At 34.4% G+C, this 12,475-nt stretch overlaps 1 protein-coding gene across 1 annotated transcript; it reads left to right on the top strand.

Annotated features, from left to right (window-relative positions):
- Positions 1–336: 336 nt before the first annotated feature.
- LOC140821086 (F-box/kelch-repeat protein At1g51550-like) lies at positions 337–2,835 on the top strand. Its single transcript, XM_073181495.1, has 2 exons — positions 337–831; positions 1,345–2,835. The coding sequence occupies exons 1-2, from the start codon at positions 360–362 to the stop codon at positions 2,295–2,297; spliced, it is 1,425 nt and encodes a 474-aa protein (XP_073037596.1). The 5' UTR covers positions 337–359; the 3' UTR covers positions 2,298–2,835.
- Positions 2,836–12,475: the final 9,640 nt, after the last annotated feature.

Raw genomic sequence — 12,475 nt, 5'->3', positions numbered from 1 at the left:
AAATCGTCTAATATGATAAGAAATTAAGCCCAAATAAATAACAAAATGATTCAAATTGTTTTTTAAAAAATCAATTTTTTTTAATTTTTATAATATAATTGATATTACGTGCAACGCACGTGCATCATGCTAGTAATACTAAAATTCTATCAACCGAGCCATATTTAACTTGCAATAAAGATTAATATTTTATTAATATATATATAATTATTAAAAATATATGGTGACATCAAAAATTAATTATTTTAATCATCTCAAATTTAATAATATAATGTAAAAAATATAGATGAACTCTTTAGCCTATACATTCCATGGCATATTAGTAAATTAGCACAAGAAGATACGGAAAGAGTGAATAAATGAAGATAGGAACAGGAAATTTCACATCCTTTTCTCGTACAGACAGAAGAATGAAAAAGAAGCGAAAGGAGGAAGTATTATTCAATCATCATCAACAGATGGCTGATGCATCGGTATCTTCATCTCCAATAGCAAGATTATCCCAAGACCAACTGTTTTCGATCTTGCTCCTCTTACCCATACAATCAATTCTCTGCTTCGCCACCACATGCAAAAGGTTCAATCTTTTGGCATACTCAGATGCTCTGTGGGAGTCTGTATATAGGAGGGACTGGGGACATCCACCAGCGGACGCGGCCAAGCTTCCATGGAAGAATATGTACCGGCAGGTTTACCAGTTGGACACTGTGAATTGCCACAGTCTCTTGTTGGGCAACGATGATGAGTGGCCCTGCCCAAGACCCAGAGCTTCCCATTCTCTGAATTTGGTGTCCGGATGCTTGGTTCTGTTCGGTGGGGGATGTGAGGGAGGTTAACCTTACCCAATCGCTCTTTCTACTTACTTTTTTCCCACGAGGGTTCTTGTTCAATTAATTCATCCTTGTAACGTTGTGTGCATATGTATTGCAGATGGAATTGATATTCCTCACCCCTAATACTTGTATATCATGGTCAGCAGAAAAAAAAAGCAACAATTTCATTCGTCTTGATAACTTGAATTTGTTACTCTGTTGACATAACTAGAGGAGCTTCTAGTTTTGAAATGTGTTATTGAGCTATCATTCAACATTTGACCCAAGAACCATCTCCATAGTGGTAGAAAAACATCATCGTACTCTATACTAGCAGTATTTTCGTTTCTCAAGGCCTTTATCTTTATGAAATAAAGATAAAAATCGAGTCCGTTGGATAATTTCATTCTATAAAGTATTATTGTTGCAGATGCTGGGAAACTGACCAAATACTTGTTATTTCAATCAATTTGATTACTGAATTTCTGTCATTTCTTGTTTGTCATTGCTGCTCTCTGTTTTGATGGTTCAGGAAGGCACCTCGAAGACACATGGACGGCTTATGCAGGAGTTGATGAGTTGAAGAGGAGAAGAATAAAATGGCAAAAGACAAGTTCGGGCATTCCTGAGGGGAGGTTCGGGCACTCGTGTGTTGTAGTTGGCAATTATCTTGTCTTGTTTGGAGGGATCAATCAACATGGTGTCCGCCAAAATGACACATGGGTTGGCCAGGTCACAGTTGAAGAAAAACTTGGTAATGTTAAATTATCTTGGCGGCTTCTTGATGTGAGTTGTTTGAGTGCACCACCACCATCACCGAGGGGTGCTCATGCTGGTTGCTGTATTGATAATAAAAGGATGCTTATCCACGGAGGCATCGGGCCATCCGGTGTGAGATTATGTGACACATGGGTTCTGGATCTCACGGAAGATGTCTGTTTTGGGACGTGGAGAGAAATTGTGTCTCAACCATGCCCTCCATCTCGGTCGGGACACACATTAACTCATATTGATGAAGCAAAGAATATATTATTTGGAGGGAGGGGATCGGGTTATGAAGTGCTTAATGATGTATGGCTCTTTGATTCTTCAGGCGGTAGATGGATTCAGTTAGTATTTGATTTATGTAACAGCATGCCTATGCCAATGCCCCGAGTGGGGCACTCTGCCAACCTTATAATAGGACATAGACTTCTTATTTACGGAGGTGAAGATTCAAATAGGCATAGGAAAGATGACTTTTGGGTTTTAGACATCGAGTCGATGACAACGAAGCAGCAGCAGCATAGAAAAACATGGAGAAGGCTTGAATTCAAGGGGGGCCACAAACCCAAGTGTAGGTCATTTCATGGTGCTTGTGTTGATAATTCAGGGTGTTATTTGTTTGTGCATGGTGGAATGGTTGATGGGTCAGTTGAGCCTGCTGGTTCATCAGGCTTAAGGTTCGATGGAGAATTTTTCTTTGTGGAACTTATACTGCACTAGTCTCCGTGATTTCGCATGTATAGAAGAAATAGGCTGGTGAGGTCACGGTATTGCTTTCCATGTAAGGAATCAGCTGTTTAAAACGCAAAACTACTCGGAAGAAAAATAATCAATGGGAAATGTTATGTAAATATTGAGGTGCATGCATATGCCAGTGTGTACTTGTTGCGCTTCCAATCTCCCTTGGAATTACAAAATAGGAGTAATATGGCATGCCATTTAAGCTGGTTTGTGATCATATGGAGATGCATTCATATGCCGAATTTAGTTGTCGGTCTTCTTTTACCCTTTTTAGAATGCTTTTAGAGACCCTGATGGCATATGGTACGAGCAAGATGTATAGAATTGTATATAACATAGCAAGCATATGGATACTCTTGCCTCAAGTCGTTATTCGACAGGGTATGGACTTGTCTTTCCATTACATAGGACTTCTAAAGCAATAAATAAAATAAAAACAAGTGTACCTACCACTACTTGTACAACTAATGATATTGTGGCACCCATTGCAACCACAAAAATAATTCTCACAATATCAGCTTCGTTCTCCACATATCACCTATTACCTTTCATGGCGCTTGATCTCAGGCCCTCTGTCTCGTTGCCCAGATGTGAAATACAGCATCCCATTCCAAAATCCAACTAGAGTGGTTTTGACTCGAAAAGGGGGATTTCCGATCACCCACCATTTCTGTTACAATTATTCAAAATAAATGATCATGTTACAAGGATATGAAAACTAGTTCCGAGTATAAGGCCAGAAACATTACTTGTTGCATAATGGTAGATATGCCCATCAATCAAGAACAAACAAGAATGAGGAATCAGTGATGACCAAGTGGTTAGAAGGTATGGAAAAGGGTAAAGTAGACCCTACCCCTGCGGGCACTGCCCGCAGGGTAGATCTAACGGCTCGGAAAAATCCGAGCCAATTTTTTTTTTTTTTTTAATACATGGTGGTGGGCCCGGATCACTCATGTGGAGTGATCCGGGCCGTTCCCTTTCCGTGCAGGCACTGCCTGCACGGGCAGGGTGAAATAATCCATGGAAAAGATACTAGCATATCAAACTGAAACTGAAATATTTCGCCAATCAGCGTCATCTTTTTGGTGACAGGATGCTTTTCCGTGGTACGTCTAACAATAACAATCGAATTATTAACAATCGCCCAAGAAAATTCAATATGAGAATCGGGTTTCGGCATAGGAGGTAGCACTTCCCACTTCATATCATCACTATCATGTAGACATCAGCATACACAATCTACATAATAAAACCTACAATCACAATGAATTACAACACACGAAAGGCAAAAGGCATTTTCATCATATTTCAACGTTTCCCTTGCATTATAACATTGCCAATCCTGTTTTCTTTTCTCTTCTTTTCTTTTCTTTTTTTTTCCCTTGGGGATTTCACATTTTCAGGCGGAATGGGTGGACTGAACTTTCTCATTGGGACAACACATTATAAGCAAATTTTCAGTACTGAATGAAACATGGGTTGAGCATTTTTCCAAGATAGGTTGAGCATCTTATAATCCAAAAATGGCCATTTTGCGAAGAGTCCGCAAACCTTAGAGAAGAGATGCAAAGAAGAAACGAAAAACATCAAATTCTAGCGCTTTTAAGTTTTGAACACCATATTTTTTAGAAATAGGCCTGCATCTAGTAGGGCAGTTAAGATTTTTTAAAAAAATCATATTGAAATAAGCAATTGTATCAGATCTATCCACGTTCATACAACCAGCTGCTTATTCATAAAAACACGAAGTTAGATTACCTCATTAGTCATTACGGTAATTTCGAATACATGAAGTTCATCTCGTACTACATCGCTTAAAGCCATTTAGATGAATCGACATCAACTAATGCTTCTTTGAAATTTCTTGGATGACATCTAGGAATGGCTCATCTTGGCCTTCTTCAAGAAGAAGGCTCGTCCTCTTATGTGGCCTTGAGACTCTTTCAGATCTCCTAGGAGCTTGTGTTTCTTTAAAAGACTGTTAGGGTGTGGGTTCTACTATTTCAGAAGTGGGTGATTCCCGAATATCTTCGAGTTTTATCATCCCGCATTTTCTATTCAATAGAAGCTCCTTCTCTAATAAGGTAGCATTCTTTGAAATAAACATCTTTGTTTCATTGGGATCATAGAAGTAATATCCAATTGAATTATTTGAATATTCCACAAAGTAACATAGATTGACTCTACTATTCAATTTGTCTCACACAGCCTGCTTCACATAAGCAGGACATCCCCATATTCTCAAGAAAGTATATTCGGGTGGCTTTCCTATCCATATCTCATATGGAGTTTTGTCATCTGTCTTTGTATAGACTTGGTTAAACAGCTTTGCCGTTATTTCAAGTGCAAATCTCGGAAGGTATGGTGGTAATTTAGTGAATCTCATAATAGATCGAACCATGTCCATCAATGTTTGATTACCACGTTCTCACACACCATTTAACTGGAGTGTGGTAGGGGGAGTACTGTGAGAGAATCTCATTCTTTTTAAGGTAGTCTTGAAACTCAGTATTTAAGTATTCTCCATCTCGATCAGATTGAAATGTTTTAATATTTTTCCTAATTGTTTCTTTGATTTAGCTCTAAATTCTTTGAACCTTTCAAAGGCTTCATATTTGTATTTTATTAAATACACATACTCATACTTCGAGAAGTCATCAGTAAAGGTAATGAAGTTGGTTTGGCTATATCTCTTGCTAACGCTTAGCGGGCCACATACATCCGTATGGATCAAATCCAATAGATCATATGCACGTTTCATTTTCCTTAAGAAAGAGGCTTTGGTCATCTTTCTTTTCAGACAGGACTCACATGTCTCTAGAGAGTTTATGTCAGACAAGTCAGACATGTCCTCTCCCATTAGCTTTTGTATCTTTCTTTGTGAAATATGTCCTAGCTCAGAGTGTCACAAATGCGCTTGATTTAGAATATCTTATTTTGTTTTGTTTGTTGTTCAAATCGTGTTTACTTGGGCATTCACTTATCATTGCAAAAACATTTTTGGTCCATATAATTTTATATGTTATTCTTCTTCCATTGAAACAAACATGTTCTGAATTATCGAGCTTTGTTGGCTTTTTAAGTATCTTTTGGAGCTTGCCCTTGGGCTTGTTTTTCATGTAAGGAGCAGAACATTATTTTCTATTATCTTATGGGTCATTTTGATCCCTGATGAGAAGACAAGAAAACAATATTTTCCTTCTTTATGGTGACTTCTTAAGTCGTAAACACGTGACTAGCTCTTCAAGGGTAGCCTCTATCTTATTAATGTTGAAATTCACCATGAACTCGTCAAATGATTAAAAGATTAACAACAATATGATGTCATCGTGTAACTCGTTTAAAATCATCAATTATAGGCCTACCACCTTCTTAATAAGTCCAATCATATGTAGATAATGATCATAGGCTGGAGCCCCATCTTGCATGCGCGTGGTCATGAGCTCCTTGAAATTAGTGTGCATTATTGTACGAGTTTCAACACCATACAACTCTTGCATGTACATTCGAATGTCAACAACATTCTTTATTTCTCAAGTTGTCTCTAAAGTTCATTTGACATAGAAGCGGACATATTATACTTTAGCTTACATACTGTGATCCTACTATCTTGCATGTCTTGCCAGTTCAAAAAGAGTGACATTAGTGTGTATTCATTTTCTCCGAATTCAGAATAATTTTTCTTAGCCAATCTTTGATAGTTGCAATCATTCAAAAAAATTAATGAAAAATAAATTATGTCTGGTTAGCTTGTTTTAATAGTATAAATGGATTACTTGTTGAAATCGTAAATATATTAAATATGAAGCAGATAATCATTGTCGACTATTTTAAATATTTTATAAGACGTAAAATATGAACTTTTGTTTTTACGAATCCCACTATTTTGACATTTTCAATATCTTTTGATGAAAACGAGAAATCTAATTTTCTTAGTGAGTACGCAAGACCCAATTGCTAATTCACGATCCAGAATAATATCAGTTAATCATAATTTCCAAAAAGTAGAGCCCAATTGTAACCCTCATGTAATTTTGCCTCACGTTTGAGGATGGATCAATTACATGATCATCTTCCTTTTCACGTGTCGATCCCTATCCATTAATGTTGAACTTTAGTAGACGGTCGTCACAAGATTTTCCAATAATATGAGCCGAAGTCATAGAAGTTCTATGTAGTTCACATCAAATATTTTACTAGAAGTTACAACTTTATGGAATCTAGGCTTCCCCAATAATATAAGTCGGAGACTGACCACGGGTAGTGTTCATCATGCAACTACCGCTGATGGAAAGCAACGACATATTAAACTTTCTTTTAATTTTTTTAATGAGTTTGATTTAAATTTTGGATCTTATCTAAAATGAGGGATTTTATTTTAAAATTTATCTCATCATTAATTTTAAAAACTTGTATAATGTATGTTTGTATTCTTGATGGATTCATACAACTCTTTTTATTATATCAATAATAATTCACATACTGATTATTTATAACATATCTCATGTATTATAATAATAAATGATTATCGATAACCGAGATTTAATTGATCCATGTGAGCCATATATAGATCCATGTTCAAACTTAGGTAAATGCAGGGATGCAAATACGTAAGCGAAGCTTTCTGCTTCTAGAAACATTATAGATTAGATGATGTGATGCTTTCTGTTTGTTTGGTCAAGATTTCCTAAAAGCTTTTCTACTTGTTCTGTAGAGAATATTTGATATATATGTAGGCTAGGGTTTGATTTCATGATCTGTTAGATCATGTTATGAGATATAATTGTCTGGCTAAAAAATCAAGGCAATTTTCACGTTTTTCATTTCGAAACACTTCGTCTTCAGTCAAATTCTGATTCTAACTCTCCATCATAACGTTCTTGACTCAAGACTTCCACTTCTTCATATTTACTCTCGTCTGATGGAATATTCTCAAACTGTTATACTTGAAATAAGTTTTGGTAGTAGAAAGATTCTTCAATATCTGGAGTTGATTTGAAGCCTCTTATTCACTTTTCTATCATTTTCTGAATAGTTAGTCGAAATATGACATCCTGCTCCACATGTCCAGAAATTACAATATTTAAAACTTTCATTAGGTCTAGTTCGAGCTCTACTTAAAAGTTTTTTTGTTGGTGTGTGTCCCGTGCTTCCAGTTGATTTGAAGCGTCTTATTCATTTTTCTATCATTTTCTGAATAGTTGATCGAAATATGACCTCCTGCTCCACATGTCCAGAAATTAAAATATTTAAAACTTTCATTAGGTCTAGTTCGAGCTCTACTTAAAAGTTTTTTTTGTTGGCGTGTTTCCCATGCTTCGAGATGAGTTCGATGCTTGGGATGACATCTTATTCCTTTGTGGTTCACTTCTTTATCCAAATTTGTAAGATCTAGCTTGTAACGAACCGTACTTTTTACCATTCAAAATTTGCGGAAAAATTAAAATTTTTCTTTAATATAAAATAATCTTCAATATTTGCCATAAAATACCACAACCAAATCCCCCATAAGAAAAGGTTGTCAAAAGAGTCGTTCATAAAATATTTGAAATTCAACATTACCAATAAAATCTGCTAACAAAATACTTGCTCAAAACATCTCTCATCACATCATATAAATCAGAGTAATTTTAAACTTTGCATAAAAACGTAAACATGGCGGTCCTCGGGTTTAGCCTCCCGCTCAGTCCAAGCCTGCCACTTGGTCGCCACCTCCTGTCTCCTCATCAACATAAGCACCTGCATCGATCAAGTCTAGTGAGTCTAAAGACTCAACACGTATAAACTTGGAATAACGAGTATTATATAATAAAACCACATACAACTTCAAAATATAACATATATACTTGAAACTTAAACTTTGCGTAATAAACTTGAACTCTTAATAAACTTAAAATTTCATAATAACTTTGAACTCTCATAAACTTCTTTGAACTTGAACATACATACTTTGAAACTTGAACTTGCATAATAACTTGAACTTTCATAAACTTGAGCTTTGCATAAACTTTGAACATACATGCATACATAATATGACGTGCCATCACATAAACTTTTCTTTAAACATGCTTTCATACTTCAACATACTTAACTTCATCATTTTGCGTAGAGGATGTTTCAAAGCAAGTGACCCTTAACATAATAAATATCTGATCAGACAAACCACAATACTGGGCTGACAGGGACGTATCCACTGCCACATACATAAGATCCATGTTCATAATTTAACAGGCCAGTTGATCCACGTTCATAATTTAACGCTTCACAACCACGATCTAACTCGTTCATAATTTAACGGGCGGATTGGTCCCCGTTCATAATTTAACGCTTTCCAATCCTAACTTCAAACCCGTTCATAATTTAACGGGGTGGAGAGGTCCTCGGCCACGTTCACCGACTTCCAAACCCATTTAATTTTGGTCACAAGACATTTAGCATACCTCAAAAACTTCAAATATTTTCTTTGCACGTCATACATACTTACTTAGCGTTGAGGGATTCGTTGGATTTCAATCGGGTCGTTGCTGCAACATACTAACATGAATTCATAAGCTTAACGTGTACAACTTAAATGTAAATGTCATGCTTAATCCCAAGCTAAATAAATTCTTAGAACATTCTATAATTTCCCATGACATAACCTTGTAAAACATCATATTAAACCATAGCATAAAACCTCAAATCAAACCTTAAATAATAAAAGAAAATACCTAAAATCTGAAGGTACACGGACCCCGCCCCTAGGTCCGTATCATGGTCCGTGTCCGTGCGCTTAAAAATTGTTGTGATGAAATAAGAAGGCACGGACACCGTGTCTACCTCCGTGTCCGGGTCTGTGTCCGCTCTGTTCGACGAATTATTTTATGAAAATTTTGCGACATGTCTATTCTCCCAATTAACACATAAGGCATCAAGATTCATCACTATGAGACCATTCTAGGACACCATAACAATGAACTAAACTTTTATAATCACCCTACAATTCATACGACCCAAAATGTTGTCATTTATATTAAAGTTTATTTCTTACGACTTCTTAATAATTCAAACTCTTAACGACATGGATCAAAACCTCAAAAATACTCTAAACATCAGTACTAACTTTCTTATATGCAGCAACGATCACCCGTCGATCCCCAACAAAGCCTGCAACATAAAAACTTCAAGAACATATTAAAATTCATAACTTTCTTGAAACACGATTTGAGCAGTCATACTAAAAACTCCATAACTCACTCGTTTTTAATCCAAATAACTCGAATTTTATATCAAATCGAACGTATCGAAAAGATCTACGTTTTTGTAGTTAAAAGTTTTCTCAAAATATTTACTGAAAAATCGCAGTATTTTACAGAACAGCAAAACGTTTCTAAAAAATGCAGTTGGAGTCCTACGAAAAACGCCATAACTCACTCAATTTTCATCCAAATATTTCGAATTTTATATCAAATCGAAGGTATCGAAAAGATCTACGTTTTTGTAGTTAAAAGTTTTCTCAAAATCTTTACTGAAAAATCGCAGTATTTTATAGAACAGCAAAAACGTTTCTAAAAATGCAGTTTGAGCAGTCCTACGAAAAACGCCATAACTCGCTCAATTTTCATCCAAATATTTCGAATTTTATATCAAATCGAAGGTATCGAAAAGATCTACGTTTTTGTAGTTAAAAGGTTTCTCAAAATATTTACCGCAAAATTGCAGTTTTCGAAAGAACATCAAAACATGAGTTTTCGGATTTAATTTGAGCAGTCATACTAAAAACACCATAACTCACTCGTTTTTAATCCAAATAACTCGAATTTTATATCAAATCGAACGTATCAAAAATATCTACGTTTTTGTAGTTGAAAGGTTTCTCAGAATCATGACCGAAAAGTCGCAGTATTTAAAAATAAAGTAAAAACGTGATTTTAGATCTAAAATTAATTCAAAACTGATCCGAATCGTTTTCTGCTCAAACGACGAACAACACACATATATTTTTACGCATAAAACAACACAACACATAATATGACATGATCGATGCAGAAAGAACAGATGATACGTGCCTTTTGATATTTAAAATACCGTAACGACGATACCGAAGCGGAGATGATACGAGAGACGATCCGGGACGAACTTGGCTCAATTTTCTTTGAATAAAACTAAACTAAACTTGCTGGAATTTGTAGAGATTGTACGTTTGTTGAAGGGAGAGGGGAGAGAAATAAAATGAGAGAAGAATTGATATCATAGAGTTTTACAAACATTTCATTCCTTATAGTCAAAAGTTTGAAAAAGGTGTTTGAATGTGTTTTGTGTTGTGTTGTGTACGTGTATATGTGTGTGTAAATGTGTGAGTGTGTGTGTGAGTCAAAGTGTGTGTGCTTGTGTGTTGATATATATATGTGTGTATATATGTATATATATATATATACATATATATAAACAATTGTAACATATATATTTAATATAATAAAAAAATCTATTTAAAAACATTTAACATACTAATTTAAAATAAATCTCATATTAACCCCATTATAAATTTTAAATTTAAATAAGATGCACAAATACTACAACTCTAAAATTTTAAAATCAATTAATCATTTAAATAATTTAATTAAGCTCTTAAATTACTAAAATTAATTAAATTATTTAAAATACTCCATCATTATCTTAAATAAAATACTGCATTAAAATTTACTAAAAATCGTCCCGATCTCCTTTCCTCGATCTCGCCTCCAATAATCGCCTGAAACATAAAACTCTAAAAAACATTTTAACGTACATTAAATAAACATAAATAATTAAAATAATAAATTTCATAAATTAAATATATGCATGCATTAAAATCATTTAATAAAATATATAAGAAATTTAATAACTTGCACGCACTTGGTTCATATGGACTTAAAATTTTTGGGACTTCACAATCTATCCCCCTTAATTTGAATTTCGTCCCCGAAATTCGCTAATCCTCGGTAATCCAAAAGTTTAGATTCTTAATTCTAGTATCCCGACATTCCATGCTACCGCTGCGCTACTCTGATAAATTAAGTCTTATGTTGTCCTTACGTCTCTTCAATCCGAATTAAAATTCCTACCAAAAACCTCGTTTGCGATTCACAACTTAAAACGACTTATGGAGACTTACTTTTACTTTACTATGATCTCGACTTCTAACTTTTCTCGTTGTTCCCAGTATTAGAAATGAAGGTTCAAGCTTATCGTATTTTAATTTCCTTATACTATACTCGTAATGTTCATCGAACTAATACATTAGCATCAATGCAGTTTAGCCTAAGAAATCTTAGCACCAAAATTTTTCTGATCAACTTCTACCCACGGCAATACACTTAAAAGTTAAATCTTATCTTACCTCATAATAATATTGGCCTACAACTCTTGAATCGAGTCTTTCCTTACAATACCAAGCTTATGTAACTTAGCTATTTACAAGTACGACCCCAATATAAAATTGTTGTCAACCTTTAATTTCGAGTAAGGGATACGACAAGTATAAAAGCCTATAAGATTTTTAAACAAAATAAATTATGACATCTCATTATAATAATGAGATATGATATACATAATTATTTAAACATATCTAATATTATATACACCATATTTTTACCATAAAATTATACAAATACATACATATACCAACGGTCATAAAAAGGTAACAAACGGCTATATTTTTTTTCTCTCTATAAATACCATCTCACAAATTCATTCAATCACTCCAACTTCTCTTCTTCTCTAAAACTTATTCTTCATCAAATTTTTCGAAGAAAAGAAGATGGCTCTTGCAAAGTTATTTTCAATTATTTTAGTTATTATATTACGATTCTTGTATTTATCGGAGAATATCCTCCTCATGTTTTTTCTTTATTTTTACGATTACTTGTAATTGTTGTTTATCCATTACGTTGTATTGTAATATTCATTAATTAATAAAATGCATCGTGATTTGTCGTACCACCATGGCAAACTTTTAGATTTCTTACTCAATAAAAATCTTAATATTCATTGATTGATAACTTATGTTGAACACCACTAATTCTCTTTTGTATTTATTTCACCCACAAAAATTTTCGTACTAACAAATATTTCATACATTTTAAATTCAACTTACGCAATCCAAATAGTTTTAGATAACATAATTCCAACACACA

This window comes from Primulina eburnea, unplaced genomic scaffold (assembly GCF_022965805.1).
Source record: "Primulina eburnea isolate SZY01 unplaced genomic scaffold, ASM2296580v1 ctg407, whole genome shotgun sequence".
Classification (NCBI taxonomy): domain Eukaryota; kingdom Viridiplantae; phylum Streptophyta; class Magnoliopsida; order Lamiales; family Gesneriaceae; genus Primulina; species Primulina eburnea.
This window is presented reverse-complemented; position numbering and strand designations above follow the sequence as displayed.